Source organism: Mixophyes fleayi, chromosome 6 (assembly GCF_038048845.1).
Source record: "Mixophyes fleayi isolate aMixFle1 chromosome 6, aMixFle1.hap1, whole genome shotgun sequence".
In the NCBI taxonomy this organism is placed as follows: Eukaryota; Metazoa; Chordata; class Amphibia; order Anura; family Limnodynastidae; genus Mixophyes; species Mixophyes fleayi.
Window position 1 is genome coordinate 96,565,256 of NC_134407.1, and position 19,658 is coordinate 96,584,913.

Consider the following 19,658-nt stretch of genomic DNA (forward strand, 5'->3'; position numbering starts at 1 on the left):
CTACCTACAGGCTAACCCAGATGCTTTGCAGAATAGGGTTGTAAAATGCAAACAAGCGAGATTCTCCAATCCATTTATGTAGCAAACTGTACACATAAGAAAGGGACTGGCTAATATTGACACTCGTATTAATATTACATTTAAAAGGGTCCTCCCTCTTAAATCTACTAGTATAGATGGCCTAGTAGCAATGGTAGGATTTTAATCTTTACAGCTGCTCTCTATGATGTGTAAAACAGAAATAAATGCAGACTTGGTATTGATTACCCCATATTTCGGCATATAGTTTTTGTCACCTCACTGTACAGAGGACATATAAACTAGAAAGGGTTCAGAGATAGGCAGCCTCAATAATTAAGAGAATGGAAGGGTTAAAATATAATTATGTTAGAAAAACTGTAAGCAATGGGTGCTTTAATTAAAAAGTAACTTCCCCTGAAAGTTGTAATATGTAATTTAACTAAAGATTGCTGAACTTGATAATAGCATTTTTATTGGGCTACACGTACATTTTCCTTACATGACAATTTATTATAGGCAGATAGTATTCCCGTATTTATTGTAACAGAACACCAGGAAAGCCCTTTGCTTCCTGCATTCCTGACAAAAATATCATTTTGTTTTGGTTTTATGTTTTGAAAGGGAAAAAAAAAAACTCGCTCTAGCAAAAGCATAAACAATGTAAAATGCTAACACTATTTAAAGTAGCTGTTGTGGTTTGTATTGTCGATCTTATGAACGACCCAAAAATAGGTTTATGTTTGGACTGTCTGTTGTGTGTTCAGAGTGACAGCACTATAGTGGCTGCTGCAACTTAAGGGTGCGGAGGTAAGGGGGTCCCTCTAATTCCAAATTAGTCTGCTCTCAAATTTAGCAGAGTTTAGGCCTCTTCTCAGCTTGTACCAGACTGCTTGCTCAGAAGAGGCGCCCATTTTGCTTTGAGAGTAGAGGGGGTGCCCAGGAGGCGAGAAAGGCATCATAGGGAACCTGGTGTGGGGCTATTGATGCACTGTTCATCCCTTGTGCCCAGAACAGTGCGTAACTGTTCTTATACAACATTGGAATGTAATGGTGCCTCATGTAGGTAGAAGAAGCCACATGTATACATACTTGTTTTTATTTCATTGTGAGGACCCTCCTCTCCTAATGCCCTGTCAACAGGACAATCCTGCGGGTATGTGTAGGAGCTGTTTGCCACCAAAGTTACCATATGACATTTACAGCTTACATCATGGGATCAGAACACTGCATCCTGTCCTTATCACCTCAGTGTTGTGCGCACACACACACACACACACTGTCCCATTCACCTTTTGATTGTTAGCCTGTCACCCTGTGTCTGGAGATGGAGAAAATCTATTTGAATACTGAAATAGTAAGTGATTTAGGAAATCACATATTGATGTGAAGTTTGTTGAGTTTGAATTGCATGAAATCCAAGTTCAGAGAATATATTATATCCTGTTGCTAGTTGGATTTCTTATCTCAGATTTTGGTGCCAGCTAAATCTGGGACTGAGTTACTCCCTGCAAACATATGTGTCAGAAAACAGTGTAAAAGAGCTATATTTTGTATTTCAACTTTAGTAGTGTACCATCTGGACTTCTGGATGATCTCTAGTACCTTTTTAACTAGTGTGTAAAAGTCCTTGTAAGGACCCTTGAGTAATAAAACATCTCTGCTTTAAGATTCCGCCTGATTCCTGTTGCCTTCTGTGTCCTGTGACCAACAAATGAGAGCTTAAACTCTAATCCATTCCCCGGCTGTCCTGTGTTGAACCCAGTGTCTTTGTCAACGCTCAGCAGTTGTTTTGCATAGTAAGCGGTCAGGTGGTACCAGTCAACCCACAGCAAAGAAGCGCAGTAGCACTATACCGCTTAATTCTGGGTAGCTGGTTGTTGGTGTTGTGAAGGAGCCTAGTTCTGGCGCAAGATTCTCCGATAAGGAACGCAGTTAGCATTTATAGCCAGCACGATAGTTACTGACTGTGACAAAGAAACCCAGAAAAGCTGTGTAAGAAGACCCCCCCCCCCCCCCCCCCCAACCCCACACCTCCCAATAGACCAGATGGCAAAGTAATCCCATTTGGTCACCTCTAAAGGTGTAAATCAGGCATATGCTAGATTTTGATGCTGAGTGTATTTTCAAGGTGGTCTGCATCAACTTGCGTTGGCCAGTTAATGTCCCCTCAAGTACACACACCTTCCCCTCTAGATTCCTTAACTTTCTAGCTTATTCTTGTAAATATGTATGGTGATTTTTGTGGTGCAGTGGGACATTTCTGAATCGCACACTGCATACCAGTCAATATAGTAATAATAACACATATGTGTATGATATGAATCCTTTGTGGCATGGTAATGGTATAGTATGTTTTAACTGCACATATTTGGACCTTTAATACTTGATTGTTTCAAGATACCTGAATAATTTTGCACACTTCATGGGAGAAGTATATACCCATCTAAGAACTGCATAGAGATCCTCCACCACCAGCTGTTTTGCCACAAAGATTGCACATAATGGAATCCGTATGGGCCAGCAAACGTGTATTGCACTTTCTATGTCTTGATTTTTCCACAGCCCACCACATTCAGGTTGGTTCTGGGGATATGTTGGGTGGACAGCTTGTTGTTTGGTATAGCTAATCAACTGTTCACTCACATAAGTTTTATTTTACAGGAAACAATTAAGAAAATATTTTTTTCCTGTTAAGTAAAGAATCTAGTTTACAAAAGGGCTAGCATTGAAGCTAAGCACTCTGTGGATGTTTATTTACAAATACATTACTACAAAAAATATGATCACTTAATTTTATACTTGTACTCACTATGCATTCACCTGCTCAAAATCTTTACATCCTCACATAAATGACAAAGTAACACTGTTTAGAAATTGGCATATCCCATGCTTAGGACTTTCTCATATTTTTTTAAATTCTTCTTTTACCTTAGGCTGTAGGTTTTGCACAGCAATGCTACCAGGTTTGTCTGTAAATCCTGCTGGACTGTAACAACCACCTTGTGTCCCACTTACTCAGTTTTTGCAATACGCAAAGTATTTGAGGCCCGGTGCTACAATTATCTTTAGTATAATTGTATCTAAAGTCCCTCACTATAATTCTGATACATTAAAAAAAAAAAAAATTAAATTGCCTTCCTCCCTCTTTTCTAAAAGATGCCAGAGCAAGGTTATTGTGGAAGTAAAAGCATGTTTTCTATATGTCAAATGATAACGAAATTCATATGGCACTTTCACCTCGTACACCGCCTGCTGATTTTGTCATATATTAGACTTGATACATGCTGCAATGCTCACCTCTATCCAGATGCACATACAAATCATAAGGATTTGAGTTTTCCAGAAATTGTATAATCCATGTTCTAAGATTTTTGTAATCTGTTTACTAAAGTTGATTTTGATGTCTGTGCCACTGTCATTAGAGAAATGTATGCAATGATGAATGTGTTCTGTTTGCATAATGTCATCCAAAATAGCATTTATTTACTCCTGAATTAATTATTTGTGGGAAATTAATTTATTATTGAAATCCTGTCTGAGTTCAGCAATGGTTTGTGTATCGTAATACCCGGAAGTAAGCGCAGTTGCCTGAGGCTAATACAGGACCTTGCCTTGAATTGAATACATCCCATTGTATAAGACATATGTATCACTATATACTATTTACATGCATACCATAGCAGAGATCCTAGATGTGGGATTTACAAACATAGACGCAGTACATACTTCTTTTCAGCAACTTACATTCTGCTACACGTTCGCACAATACGGGTAGTTAACTATATAGCTTTAAATACATATAACACGTCATTGGGACAATGATAGTTTTATCAGTAAAGATTGCACACAGATGATGCATCATTTTCATATGTTGGCTTATTCACGTTATTTTTTGTCAAATTTAAAAAGTAAAATGTGTATTTGGGGTTGCAGTTATAGTTACGTTTTCTAGTATATGTTAAGGCCTAGATAATAGAATTTTTAAAAATCGGTAGGCGCATTTTTTTCACATGGCTGTACATGACAAGATATTTATTTTATTTTTTTAACTCTTTATTTTCAACAACAACATGAGTTACAAATAATCCAAAGTAAGAATACAGAGGTACTGAATACAAACCAGAACATTAATCATAACTGGAATGATCCAACTGTAAGCCTTGGAAAGGCCCGTAAATAGGAAACCCTATGCTGTTGTGTTTTTCCTAAGTTTTATTGAAAAGAAAAAGGAGAGAGGGGGGAGATAGGGGGGGAGGAGAGAAAGAGGTTAAGAGGGGAAAGGGACAGAGGGATAACTCGACATATACCTTCCAAGGGGGGAAGAAGCTAATCCGGCACCCCCACGAGGGGAAACAGAGCCCACACTATAAAATGAATAGAAAATGCAATTCACTGGGTGGCGGGCATTGAAGTCTGATGGAAAGAATACCAGAAGTCCCACACCTTATGAAAATTTGGTATTTTGTCGTGAAGAAGGCTAGTGATGTATTCCATTGAGGCCATATACCAGACCCGGGAGACTATGCTGTGGAGACTTGGAGGGGAAAGGGATTTCCACTCCTTGGCTATTTGCAGACAGGTTGCTGCACAAATATGCTGCACAAGCTTGTCTCCATGTTTGTTAAGGGACCGAACCCGAGAACACAGCAGCATAACCAGAGGGTCTGGCAACACCTCAATCTCAAGTATTTTTGTGATAAGGTCCGCAACCTGGGACCAAAGATTAGAGATGCTGGGGCACGTCCACCAAATGTGATAGAATGAACCAACTTCCCCACATCCCCTCCAACAGAGATCAGAGGTGCCTGGGTAGATTATAAACAAGATATTTTTAATGTAAAAATGAATTCAATGTTCTATCATTTAACATGAAGTAGGTTAGCAGGATACTGGTGTCTGTATAAAAAAGTTAAATGCTCCTTGTTTTAATGCCCCTCAGAAATGTAACATGATGATATATTTTCACTGTTATTTTGTGTAATTTTTTTGGTGTATGGTTTTGCAAGCAGCAAATCTCCTCCTCATTCTCACGGAGATACTTGTCTCTGTGCCAGCGTGGTTCATGAGCAGGTCATGGCTCCTCAAAGTCTCTTTATGGGTTTCTACCCTTTGTTTTCTCAGCTCGCACCTTGTAAAGAAGCTAATGAGCACAGCATATCCTGCTGACCCACATCCCAACCCAACAGATTTACATTTGGTCTCTGAACTCCCTTTACTGGAACTGCTTTTTAACTGACCCATCTCTTGTGCTGTACTGCAGGTTTGAAGAGCTGGTGAAAAGGTTCAAGGTTGATTACCATGCCGGTGGCTCCACTCAAAATTCCGTTAAAGTGGCTCAGGTTAGTTTTAGGCGTTTGCCACATGACCTGTTCATTTGCTGAGCAAGATCGTTTGTGTGTGTTCTGCACTGTTTAAAACTATTGCCATTTTTGTATGAATTAAAATGTGTTTTTATTTTTCAGTCTTGTAACTTTACATTACCAAAGGCTCCTAATTTATACCTTGTAAACTGTTTTGTAGCATCAAAGGGAAGTTCCTTCTATAATGCAGGTCAAAGATTGCCCTAATACTGCTATCTAAACCTCAATTAATGCAACTTGATGTTGCACACTCTAGCTGAGAATGAATAGTTACAAACGACTGACTGAAGCGGTTGTCCACCCCTGCTTAACCTAAATGAAAATGAGGATTGTCTCAGTAAAAACCATTTTATAGTAACCATCCTATGGGAATGGTGTTGTTTTTTTTGAATGATAAAAGGAAATTCATCTCCAAGACACAATTAATGAAATGGATTAAAGGCATTTTTTGTGTGATTTATTTTGTTTCCCTATTCTAATGCTGTGTACACACCTATGCAATCATACTTCAGATACAATTTCTGTAACAATTTCACAAACGATTGAAAGAGCCGATGAGCTTCCTAAAGCTGGGTACACACTACAGAATTTTCCACAAACTTTTTATGCCGATCGATTTTACATGTGATCGATGGTCCGATCGCTCGGTCCACGGACTGCATACACACTAGCCTTGTTTTAGACGATAAAGGGAAAAGCAGCTGTCCCGTTAGCGACTTTTTACGGCTATGTTGTCGTGAGCAATGACTGTAATTTCGTACTCACTGTTGTGGATCGGTCGGAAGTTTATACACACTACACAACGGAAACGAGATTGGAACGAAAATATTTAACGGTACGACCAACCAAATGAGGCGACAATCGTCCATTTGGGCAGACTTTCGACCATCGTGTCACTGCACACACTGACCCAACTTTTGAACGAGCGGTCATATGTCGGCTGATTGAGCCGATTATTGGATGAAAACCGTGTAGTGTACCTAGCTTAATATCATGCGTACAAACCTACACAATTTGCTTTCAGTTGTGTGATCTTCATCTCTCATAACCTGCTGAAAAGATCGCGACTATACTACACTCTACAGATTTTTGCCTACACTGCTGGGCATGAGTGCATACACACTTTCACTTTTGCCCAACATTGTCCCATTATTGATTGTGATTTTCAGGAACTTTATAAAACCAAATCAACAGGTGCGATATGTTTCGGTACAATAAAACATGATACAGCATACATACTCTTTCAATATCTGACCAAACGGCTGTGAATACTGTGATCTTCACGATAGTTGCAAAGGTGTTTTCCCAGCTTAAGCCAAAAGATCCTAAGAATATCAACATTCAGAGTGTATTTTAGAGAAATCCTATTGTATAATGTTTTCTCACTAACTGACTAGTCAATAATAGATTTCTTGAATTTGAGTTTGTCTGATGGGTTTGTAATTTGCAGGTAATGATTTTTCATCTTCCTTATGATTAATTCACATGAGCATATTTATTTATCCACTGTGTTACTCGGGGGTGTTCACATGGATCATACATGGTCGTAACTTCAGCATGTACAAACATAATTGATCTCTTTGATGTGTACAAAACCTTGAGTAAAATGTTATTACCCAGTATTGTTTTATTCAGAGTGTGGAAAAAAAAATCACTTGTTTTGTTTTTGTTTTTTTCAAATTATTTTGACTTAAATCAGATTTTTTTTAAATGATCAAGTAAACAAATAAATGAAGTAAAAACAATAATACAAAGTTATTTTCTTTTAAAATACTGTGTCTTTAAATATATTTAATTTAAATGACTTGACGTTGTCACCAATCATGGCATGGCACAGCAAACTACACACAAATCGCAACACAAACGGCAAAAGGAAAGAAACAGCATTGATGTTAAAAGTTACAATAGTTGGCAATTGCCTTGCCTGATTTGTAAATCTGAATGAGTCTACACATTAGGTTTATTGAATGCCTTAAAAAGAAACACACAAGTTTTTCCGCTTTGTCAGTACCCAAGCGGATTCTCGGTTTTATCTACACCAAACCAAATGTAGAAAATAATATTTCTACTGAAGCTGCTGATGATGCTGCTGTTAACAATTGCGCTACTACTTCCATTATTTTTTTTATTTCCAGCTAGTTTCTGAACCTATGTGCATTTTCCACCAGTCTATTGGTGCCGCTGTTGACACAACATTGTGGTCAAAAGAGAGGTCATTAAACGTGGTTGCTTTTGCAGTGATAAGTTACTACTTTCAACTGTCCTTTCTCTCTGAACCTGATACAATGGTGTGGTGTTGGTCATTCTCTATGGATTCTAGAATCATCTGCTTCTTGTCTGTTTCCTGTGCCTTTGTGCATCTCCTGAGTCATAATTAATTAGATCAGCGAGCAATAGCCATAGATACTTTTATTAGTAGAGCAGCTAATGAAAGGTCAAAGGACTATGGTCCATATTGCACAGTATGCCAATTACCATTAAAAGTTTGTTTAAAACCCTCGATTTTTTTAATGGTGATTAAAATCAATGATTTAAAAAAAAAAAAAAAAAAAACACAATCGTGATTTAAATCACAATTAAATCGTAATTAAAATCAAGTTTATTTAAATTGGCACACTCTAGTTTTATTACTGTGCTTTTTTCCTAATTGTAAAGCGCTACGGAATATGCTGGTTCTGTATAAATAAATTATGATTTTGTGTTGTCTCTACAGTCCATTTCCTCATATGCTCTTCTGTAGACATGAAGTATGTACCATGAGAAGATTCACGTTCATGACTGACCCGGGAAAGCTTCATGAGGACAAACTTTATTCTGAACAAGCCTTATGTGTCATCTATTTTTATTAGTCTTTAAAAATAAATGTCATTTAGTCTGCAGGAAAAATTGGACTTTGAATCCAGTATTTTCTCTAAATGCAATATTTTGAACGATGAATACATATAAAAACATTTTTTTTTCTAGTAAAAATACTAAGCACTTTTTTCAGAGGGAGAGTGTGTAGACTCTGAAAGGCAGTTATTTATTCAGATGGAAACCAGTCAATGACTAATTGGATAACTGAAATAGAATGTGTTTCACATACAAATTAATATATATTAAAGCAAAACAGGAAATGCAACTAAAGAAATTTTATATTAATTTTATTGTTGTAGTATAAGGATAACAAAAATTAATAATAAATGGATCTTCCACAACTGATGCAGTCATTGGACATCAATAATGAAATGCTATAATTCCTAATATATGCAAACTACAAAAATACAATATATAAGAAAATAACTATATGAATATACCAAGAAGATATAAATATATACCCCTTTTCTACTCGGATTAAAAATTCATATGAAGAAAAACCAATACTAATTTCCATAGAATGAGAAACAAGTACTTTCCAAAATGATACATTAACTAGAAGTATTCTAGAAACTTCATGTAAATAACTATTGTGAAAGTGGCTGAACGAGTAAAGCATCCGCCCTCAGGAGTTCAAATCCCATGTGAGGTCAGTTATATTAAAAACTGGTCTCTAATGGATTCATTCACTTTTGGTTATAAGTAATCATACTCCACATAAATGGATCTAGATATTCTATTATAAGGGAAGAAAACATCCAGCAACAGGCAAAGTCAAAAATTTAGCTCTGTATATTCATTCAAACCTCTGGTTTCATTGTATTCAAACGGTGGATCTAATAGGTTTCACGGAGACATAGGCGTTGAAATCTATCACCTCCTCTATTAGTAGAGGGGACAGATTCCAATAATTCTTAAACCATTAGAATTGTTGTTATGGCATAGTTCAAAATGCCGAGGGACACTGATCTTGTTTGTTGGCTTTAATATTCCGTCTATGTTCAATAAAGCGGATCTTTAATTTTCTAGTTATCCTGCCAGCATATTGATACCCAAATGAACAATAGAGCATATAAACAATATACTCAGTATTACAATTAATGTAAAATAAATATATAAAACTCAAATTGGACTTTACAATCTATACATTTACTAGTAGTACATCTGGTCGCCCCACATCCTACAACTTTTTTCATATTTGGAGCCTGTAACCATGAAGAAACAGTGTCATTAATTAGGGATGTGCACCGGCGACTTTTGGTGTTTTGGATTCGGATTTTCGCGATGTTTTGGGTTCGGATTTGTTTCGTAAAACACCTGCCGAAAGGTTTTGGTTCGGATTAAAGGTTTTGGATTCGGATTTTTTTTGGAAAAAAAGCATAAAAAGTTCAAAAATCGAGTTTTTGGGCTTATTTTCACTCCTACGCTATTATTAACCTCAATAACATTCAATAACAAGCATTTTCACTAATTTACAGTGTATTCTGAACACCTCACAATATAGTTATTAGTCCAAAACGTTGCAACGAGGTATCTTTCTGGACTGCGTAGTGGAGTGGTCCCCACAATATAATAAGAAAACCATCAACTGGTCTTAATCGCACCAAAAAAATGTACCTGGACTGCGTAGAGGAGTGGGTCACCACAATGTAATTTAAAAACCCTGAACTTGTATGATTCGCACCAATAAATGTACCTGGACTGTGTAGAGGAGTGGGTCACCACAATATAATTTAAAAACCCTGAACTTGTATGATTCGCACCAATAAATGTATCTGGACTGCGTAGAGGAGTGGGTCACCACAATATAATTTAAAAACCCTGAACTTGTATGATTCGCACCAATAAATGTATCTGGACTGCGTAGAGGAGTGGGTCACCACAATATAATTTAAAAACCCTGAACTTGTATGATTCGCACCAATAAATGTATCTGGACTGCGTAGAGGAGTGGTTACCACAATATATATAATAAGAAAACCATCAACTGGTCTGAATCGCACCAAAAAATGTACCTGGACTGCGTAGAGGAGTGGGTCACCACAATATAATAAGAAAACCATCAACTGGTCTTAATCGCACCAAAAAATGTACCTGGACTGCGTAGAGGAGTGGGTCACCACAATATAATTTAAAAACCCTGAACTTGTATGATTCGCACCAATAAATGTATCTGGACTGCGTAGAGGAGTGGGTCACCACAATATATATAATAAGAAAACCATCAACTGGTCTGAATCACACCAAAAAATGTACCTGGACTGCGTAGAGGAGTGGTCACTCACCACAATATAAATTAAAAACCCTGAACTTGTATGAATCACACCAATAAATGTATCTGGACTGCGTAGAGGAGTGGTCACCACAATATATATAATAAAAAACCCTCCACGGCTCTGAATTTCCCCAAAAAATATTCTGGACTGTGTAGTGGGGTGGCCCCGGTACTAAATTTGATACCTGGGCCACAATACCTCCTCCAAGTTCCAAGTGTAGTGTTTATAACATATTAACACTACACTAATTCTAGCACGTCAAACCCTCTTGTTTTAAATAATGACAGGGCATTTAACTTTTGATTACATTTTTTGAATTTGTTGACATTTTCTTTTACATTTTGAACATGGCAAACGACTGTTAAATGGTCACATAATGCCAAAAAAATAGTTGCAAGATGGAATTGTCCTTGGGCCCTCCCACCCACCCTTATGTTGTTGAAATAGAACATGCACACTTTAACAAACCAATCATTTCAGCGACAGGGCCTACCAAACAACTGTGGCTGAAATGATTGGTTTGTTTGGGCCCCCACACTAAAATAACAATTCATCTCTCCCTGTACAAACTAAACAGGCTCTACTGAGGAAAGATGTCGTCCTCATCCTCAACCTCTGATTCCTCTCCCCCTACAGTGTGTACTTCCTCCTCCTCACACATTATCAATTCGTCCCCGCTGGACTCCACAACCACAGGTCCCTCTGTACTATCTGGAGGGCAGTGCTGTACTTCATTGAGGAATTGATTATTCATTTTTATAAACATAATTTTTTCAACGTTGTGAGGAAGCAACCTCCTTCGCCGCTCACTGACCAGGTTCCCCGCTGCACTAAAAACTCTTTCCGAGTACACACTGGAGGGGGGACAACTCAGGTAAAATAGAGCCAGTTTGTTAAGGGGCTTCCAAACTGCCTTTTTTACCTGCCAGTAACAATATGGACTGTCTGACATGTCTATTTGGACGGTGTCAGCAAAATAATCCTCCACCATTTTTTCAATTGTGACAGCATCCAATGCAGCGACAGTAGACATGTCTGCAATGGTTGGCAGGTCCTTCAGTCCGGACCAGATGTTATCAGCATCCCCGCCAGCAGCTCTTAATGTTAAGAAAATGAGTTGTACCTTGTAAATGTGAAGGTAAAGAGGCTGCTAAAGGTTGCAAAAAAGAGTCTATATATGCAGAGATGTTGGGTGTAAATGATCCAACCCCAGAAATAATAGGACGTCCAGGGGGATTTTGGAGAGGCTTATGTATTTTAGGTAGGTGATAATAAATAGCAGTAATAGGATGTAATGGATACTAAAAATCCCTAAATTCTTTGGTGATAACAGCCTCATGTAGAGCCCCATCAAGTAATTCCAATAACTCCTTTTGGAAATTAGCTGTGAGATCAGATTTTAATAACTTTTAAAAATGGGGATCATCTAATTGTCGATGGGCTTCTTTCAAATAATCTCTCAAATCTTGAATCACAACCCCTCCACCTTTGTCAGCAGACTTTATAATTATCGAATGATCATTATAGAGCTCCTTAAGGGCCTTCCTATCCAGTGCTGACAAATTGTGGTAGTAGCGAAAAAATTGTTGGTGGTTTTTCTTGTTACTGTTCTTAGTTCCTTCACATAACTCGCCTATATAGACATCATTACAATGTCCCTTTTTCCGCATGTAATGGGACACTGCACTTGCACTCTGTTGAACTGGGAAACATTAACAGGGCTATAAAAAGTACATTTTGTTATACTCCACATTTTGTGAGAAACGAGGGACCTGCTGGTTAAGATAGTATGAAAATTTTAATTGCGTCCAACAGTGACTCAAATACGTTGTCTTCTCCGACTTCCAGTGTCCAAGATTCGGCTAAATACGACTTCAAATGCTGCCACATTGTTCATCTGTTGTGTATTTCGCCATTTAGCTGATCCCCACATTCGTTCGACTCTCTGAATATGGACATCGGTGTCAGGATTGGCAAAATTGTAGCAATGATTTACTTTGAAATGTTGAATTCCGGTCTTTTCCAGTTCTTCCATCTTGTAGGCGCCCCAACTATTTTGAGTAAATTATAGAGCCTCTTTCGATATTGTCAAAAATCACCGACATTAACGTTTCCACATTGCGATCATCCACTATTACCAAAAATCATTTGTGCGCCTCCCGACAGTCCACTGAAGCTCCACTGCTGAGGAAGCACTCGACCAGCATTGTTCTTGCGCTTAGAGAACAAGCGCTCGTCGATTTCGACGATTAATCCGTCACCTCCGATCTTCTGTTTTGGCTGTCGATTGAGGTACTCGGCGCAGATTACTTGCATGTATTTGTTCCAGTCGACGTTTGTATTTTTGTTCATGCCCAATTCCTCTTTGCACAACTTGATTTGATGTCAATTCCTTGGCCCAGCAATAGAAGAAGCAAATAGTTTTCATGAATGATAGACGACTGTTGGTGAACCAATTTTCCCTGGTGGATGTTGACCTTCTTTCGACAAGTAGATTTTCTACAATTCCAGGAAATACACAAACCAAAGTAGAGCTTCACTGCATGATTTCTCTGACCCAGCATCCTAGCTGGCAGTATTCCATTCTTTTGTAAAAATGCCACAGCCTCTCTTTCGGTAGAAAGCTGAGTGAATAAATTAATTTTTAAATGTGGTGGTGTTTTTCGGGGGGAGAGGGTGTTATCAAATGGCTCCAGATAACAGTAAAGTTTTAAATGTTTGAATTTTTATTTTTTCAAATGATTTGAAAAAATAGCTGCTTTTTTTTCAAATGGCTCCAGATAGCCGGAAAATACTGTGTAATGTTCCAGGGTGACATTTTTCTATCCGTTGGTATAAGTTTTCAGTTTTAAAGTTTGATGGACATGGAAATGCTGTAATTCTAATGACCGTGCCCTACTAGTCCCCAGATCTCAACTCATGGTTATGAGAGGTTCTGGAGCAGTGCGTAAGGTAAGTAAGATTAAGCGTGTGGGTGGCAGTTGAAGATTGCTACACTGGCAGATATGCATAGATTAGTAATGATCGATTGAGCAGATGGTTATAAGAGATGACAACCACCGGTCTGACTGTAAATCGTATAGGTGTGTATGCTTGAATTGACATGCTCATCAGGACTTGTTGTTCGGAAAATGTTTAGAAATCGCATCTGAAGAAAATTCTAAACAGAAAACACTCGCAATGCTTAATGTTTTCAGATATTTTTGAGTGGTGAGTGATCAGATGAGGTATATTGATAAGGCCAGAGTATTCCTTTTGAGTCTTCATAAAGGTTTCAGATCTTTTAACATCTTGGGATGGGGGAGACCATATGCCTAGGTAGCAAGTTGTGCTTATATCTACAGATCTTGCACTACAGACATTTTCTATAATGTAAATAATCCCTTTTGGAACAAGTCCTAATCTACAGCAGGTAGCCTGGCCAATGCAAGTGGATTTGTAAGGCAAGCAAAATTATCCCCCTGCCCACAAACAGTTACAGCAACTCATTTATATTTTAACTGCTAATTGCTTTATAACCACGTCAAGAATGTTTAAATAGACAGCTATTTGGTAAATTTCTAATGCTTCCAATTTTGTAAATAACTTGGTAAATAAAAAATTCTGGGAAAATATTAGGTTAGTGTGTGACTTTCAAGAAAAGAGTGTAGTGATAAAGCTTTGTTTAGATTCTTCTCTAATGGATAAGGATAATAAGAAAGTATACATGGAATATGTGGTTTCTTGAATGCTGTTGAATTGGAGGTTCCTCCCCTCTTTCCTCAGTCAATCCCAGCTTTCTCATACAGTTTTTGTGCCAATATCTATGTAACTCGATCACTGTTCGTAAATCAGAGCAGTCACAGCTCTACAGTGCTTGGGAGTGCTGACAGTACATTTTTAAGTCTGGAATTCCAATCCACTTAATTCATGTCTATCTTGTTATGTTCTGCTGGAATTTCAATTCTCCTTCTCCAGTTGTTTCCCCCTCTCTTTCCTTATTCCCTGAACCCTTCTTCATCACTCACACATCAGCTCTCCTAGAAAGCATTTGTACATGGGAACACTGCCATTCTTCTACATTCATTGGTAAAGCTGTACAAACTAAGTTTCGACAGTGTCTCATTTTGTATGTTTAAGTGATGGCTTCATACCCCGCAAAACCTACCACAAGAGAGTTGATTATTAATAATTATTCATTACTGTTATTCAGTAATGAAGCCTTGGCTCTACATACCCACCAAACAGCAAACTGTATGCAAGGGTTTGTTCACACTATGTTTTTAGTTTGGGGATATGTATTCTCTTCATATCATACAAGCAGAATTTAATTTATTACACTTTTAGCCTTTCTTATGGTTTTTGACAGTGTCCCCTACCTCTCAGCGCATCTCACTTTGTGTTCTGTCCTCTGTGTCAGAGTTGTGTAATGGAGGAACAGGTTTTGCATACATTCAAGGAAAAGGCAGCTCTTATTTTTTAGTTAAACTCTTCTGAATTAAAATGATGTTCACCAAATGAAATAGTTAATCCTCGGTAAACCTCCTCAGCTACACATTTAAGACACCCCCCCCCCCCCCTCCAAAGTAGAAATGTAGAAATCAAAGAGTGCGATCAGTAGTGTTGATTTATATGTATATTGAAGACACATTGGGCTAGATTTACTAAGCTGCGGGTTTGAAAAAGTGGGGATGTTGCCTATAGCAACCACTCAGATTCTAGCTATCATTTTGTAGAAGGTACTAAATAAATGACAGCTAGAATCTGATTGGTTGCTATAGGCAACATCCCCATTTTTTCAAACACGCAGCTTAGTAAATCTAGCCCATTGACTCTTTGAAGAACACACAAAGTGGACACTGTCACGAACATTCTCCCAGCTTTCGTGACTTTGGGATGTTTGCTGCATGAGTTTACACACGATTCCAGCCCGCAGTCTCTACCTGTCACACAAGTTATAGACCTACAGAATCACTACCACACACTTCAGATTTGCCACCACCTATTGAATACGGGCAATACGACCCCAATATACTGTCCCAAACTGGCACACAAGGCTTCTGGCTACACACAGGCTAGCTAAGCCCACACCAGCAAACAAGGGGTTAATTTTTCACACCTCCAGACTGTTGCACAAATGTAAATGCAGGCGCACGCTAGGCTTGTTAGTCAAATGTACCAACAAATCACACACCAGCATTCAAAGGGTTAACTTGGTCGAGCTATATTCTTCTTAACAGGCTAATGGCTAATGACACAACTTACTAAATTTATAGATTTAATATACAAAGGTACAGGGCATTCAAATATAAAAAAAAATAATGAACAATTGACATAACCTACACAAGCAAAGCAGTTTAAAATAAAAGGTGTTGAATATAACTTACATGAGTTGTATAATCTGTGCCATGGGACATTGACTATGAAGATGGACAGCTTATCAGTGTGGATTGATTTTCCCAAAAGACTTACAATTTGCCCCTTCCCAACACAGGTTTTTTTTTAAGCAAACTCAGATGGGACAGTCTTCACAGGGGCAGTGTTAATGCTATAGGTGGGCAGGGATGTCTCCTGGGTGTTACTATAGTTTGCTCACAAATAGTCCCAAAGGTTTATCCTTTGGGTAATTCTTCACAGATATATCACAGAGACATAACTCCCCCTTCAATAAACTGGTCACAATCTCCTGCACATTTAAATACCAAACATAATGGAATTATGACAATGTGACATACCTTTCCCAAAGATATGTGATTATAGCTGTTTTCGGATACCGCCAGTACCTGTTATTCACAACCCTGGTGTGATATCTGCTGCTCAGTATGGAGTGCCTCCCAGATTTCCCAAAATATGAACTATGAAGGCATTTTCCTTTTTAAGCTTCCATTTCTATATACCTGTATAGGCAGCCTTCAAATGCCTCTTTTGGTTGCAAGGATTTCAAGCGGTGACCAGCACCCCAAAGTCTATTCAGGTGTTCAAAAACTAACTTGTGTCAGGATATAACTCACAGCACAAGCCCCTCGAAGCTGCTCCAGGTGAAACTACGATCTTCTAACACTGGGTTGTGCAGAGCCACCGAATATACACACACACTGGCTTCATATTTTACACTTTAGTAGCTGAACTTATCAATGGATTCATTTGATATGCCATATTTACACTGCAGTTATGATATAGGCCTTATTCCCCACAATTATGTTATGGGTTAACCCTTATAAAGAACTGTACGTTCTCTTTGGTAACGACAAACAGGATGAGTGTACAATTCAGCCACATTGGTAGGTGGATATACAGAATAAGATTAAGCTATTGGGTACGCATCTGAAGCTTTTAAAATGCACAGCGGGGAAGTTCTCTTCGTTTCACACCATAACATAGCATAACATATCATAATAACCAATAAAGGCACGGACACCAGATTAACGTTGGAATAAAATAGGATTTATTAAAATGACTATAAATTTAACGTTGGACTGAAGCTAACTAAACTAAAGAGGACTGTAAGGCAGATGAGAGCAGGGCAGTTAGCAACAGCAAAATGGTGGAAAGGTCAGACCATAGTACCACCATCCCAGGATCATACCTTATCTATTGGCTGGTGCTAAAAATCTGTCCAACGGCAAGATTACAACCCCCTATAACCGCCAGTATAACCTTAAACATACCAGCCGAGGGTCCTCCTCACAAGCGGACCAACCATATGATGACACCACAAAGAAATTGGGGGTAGTGACCTATGACCAGATAAACTGAGCACCATATGCAAACTTACCGACTGCACTGCTCTTCTACCCACGCCGCCATGTATAACTATATATGCGGCCCGCCAACAACAGACCTAATAGCTCACAGCCTTCAACACAACTGGTCTATGAAAAATTGAATACCTTCATCTGTCAAATGAACCCCATCAGGTCTAAACAAAGAAGAATACTCAGCTTTTAACAATGGATGAGGAATGACGGAGCCCTCTAAAGCCCGAAAAATTTTAACTTTGGTTAATTTTCCTAACGGCTGCTAGGGTAACCGCAGGGATATTAGACCTCCAACTACGACGGGGAACTATGCAAGACCAACACAACCTTATTTTAGGCCATCTATTGGCAACAACTGACATATCAGAATTTGTGATGACGAGTGTCACAAACTTACTTGCTTTCTGCTGCTGATTTCCTGTCTCTGTGTACAGCAGCACTTCCTGGTTTGGGTGGTCACATGATCGTGGCTGGGAGGCGGCTTTTACTATCCACAGACTATATTAGCTCATCTGGACACTGCAGCCTTGTCAGAGCAACAAGTTCACTTACCTGTTCCTGGCTCCTGTGCTTCGTGGATTGCTGTGTCTTCCAGTCTCCTGTGTCTTCCTGTGTGCTGATCTCTGCCTGTTAGACTATCCTGGCTCTCCAACCCCTGTGCACCGACCCGGCTTGCTGACCATCCCTCTGTTCTTGTGACCCGTGTACCGACCCCGGCTTGTTTGACTCCAAGTTGCCTCCTGATTCTGCCTGACTCCATTCCTGTGCACCGAACCGGCTTGTCTGACTCTGCATCGTCCGCTCGACTCCGCTGCACTACATCTTGGGGCGAACCTGAGGACCGCGACCTGCAACTCCTGGCAGCAAAGCCCACCCCGCCTTGCGGCGGTTCTTGGTGAACACCGGGGAGATCGTTAGACTCCGCGCCTCTGGTGAGCCAACGCTAATCAAGATTAGTAGTAGTAGAATCCAGTATCTGTTACAATGAGATCCAACGATTTCATTTGGCTCACATCGTTACCACCTAAATGTACCACCAGAATATCCGAAACATAGTGTTTGTAAATCTTGCCGGAAAAAAGCGTAATGAATTCGGCCCATTTCATGCCCCTCTGTCCTATCCACCTGACTGTGGAATGAGCAGGCAACCAAAGACATCTCCGAGCCAAGACATGCTTACTCGCCCAGTAAATGAGTGCCCCAAAAACCAAATGCACATCTTGTTATCCAACCCTTCAACAGAAATACAAACATAAGTAAAATTTAATCTAGAGAATAAAGAGAATAAAATATCGCCAAAAACCTACCACAATCTGCCGCCAAAACTAAATGCGCTATTAAACAACTACCAACACGGAATAACACTAACTTTCTAACCACAAAATAATTCTTTGTAGGGGTGAGGGAGGTGGAGGGGGAAGAACTTTAATTCCAACTTTAAACTAACTGGACGGAAAGGAAAAGCTGCAACCCAAGTGAAGGTAAAAACCTATAAGACTCCGGCAGGCTCCAAGCCAATCAGGCCCACCGTAAGATGTAAAGGAAAAATCCCTTCACGCCCCCGCAATAGCGGAGAGCAGCATAGCCCTGGGTCCACTACTTAAGAAGAGAAAGATAAAGTAAAAAAGAGCTCCGTAAAAGAGGGGAGAAAACAAGTGATTAAACATCAGGGCTAATGTAATATTTATAACAGTTGGACTTCCATCTGGCCAACGCCTGAATAGATGCTACTGATGCCCCACTTGATGCTGCAGCCGTAGCCGCCCCAATCCGGAAAGAGTTTGTACCAAATTCCGATGAGTGTAAACCTAAAGCAGCCAGAGCATTGCTCCTTATAGCGTGAAACTGAAACTTAGTAACCGGGGAACCATCTCTATGTATTAACCAAATTTCTGACTGATGTGGCCGTAACCCAGCTAGTTGATGACAAAGCCTAACCGAACAAATATTCTGATCTTGCTGCCTCAAAAGGGAGAACCAATGCCCCACCCCTGCCTGATCTGTTTTGGAACAAATAATTTTACATTGTATACTATCTTCATACAAAACAACATTTTTTGCTAGTATGGCTGCCCCTAATCTATTCTTCGACTGCGCAACCAACTCACTAACTCTCAGGGCACCGTAGAAGGGCAAGAGAAAGTGGCGCTAAACAGGGCAACTTCGAAGGAATCCGTGGCTATTTACAACAAAACTGAAATAATACGGGAAAGCAATGTAGGATCTATAAGCCTCCTATTATCCCTAGGTATAGGGTGAAGCCTGGACCACCCTTTTATATCTTTACTAATGAGGAATGATTTTGTAGGATCTGGAAGCCCTTGTAGTTTAGCCATAAAGGATATACTCGCCAGTGTTGAAGGCATAGATGTTTTACTAAGACCTTCTTGATAGCACCCCCACATAAA

General features: G+C 39.1%; 1 protein-coding gene across 3 annotated transcripts in view; it reads left to right on the forward strand.

Annotated features, from left to right (window-relative positions):
* ADK (adenosine kinase) overlaps positions 1-19,658 on the forward strand; it is a 226,369-nt gene that overhangs the window by 80,042 nt on the left and 126,669 nt on the right. For all 3 annotated transcript variants that reach the window (XM_075217059.1, XM_075217060.1, XM_075217061.1), the window contains one exon: positions 5,282-5,360. In XM_075217059.1, the coding sequence (XP_075073160.1) occupies positions 5,282-5,360 (79 nt within the window). The remainder of the gene's footprint in view (positions 1-5,281; positions 5,361-19,658) is intronic.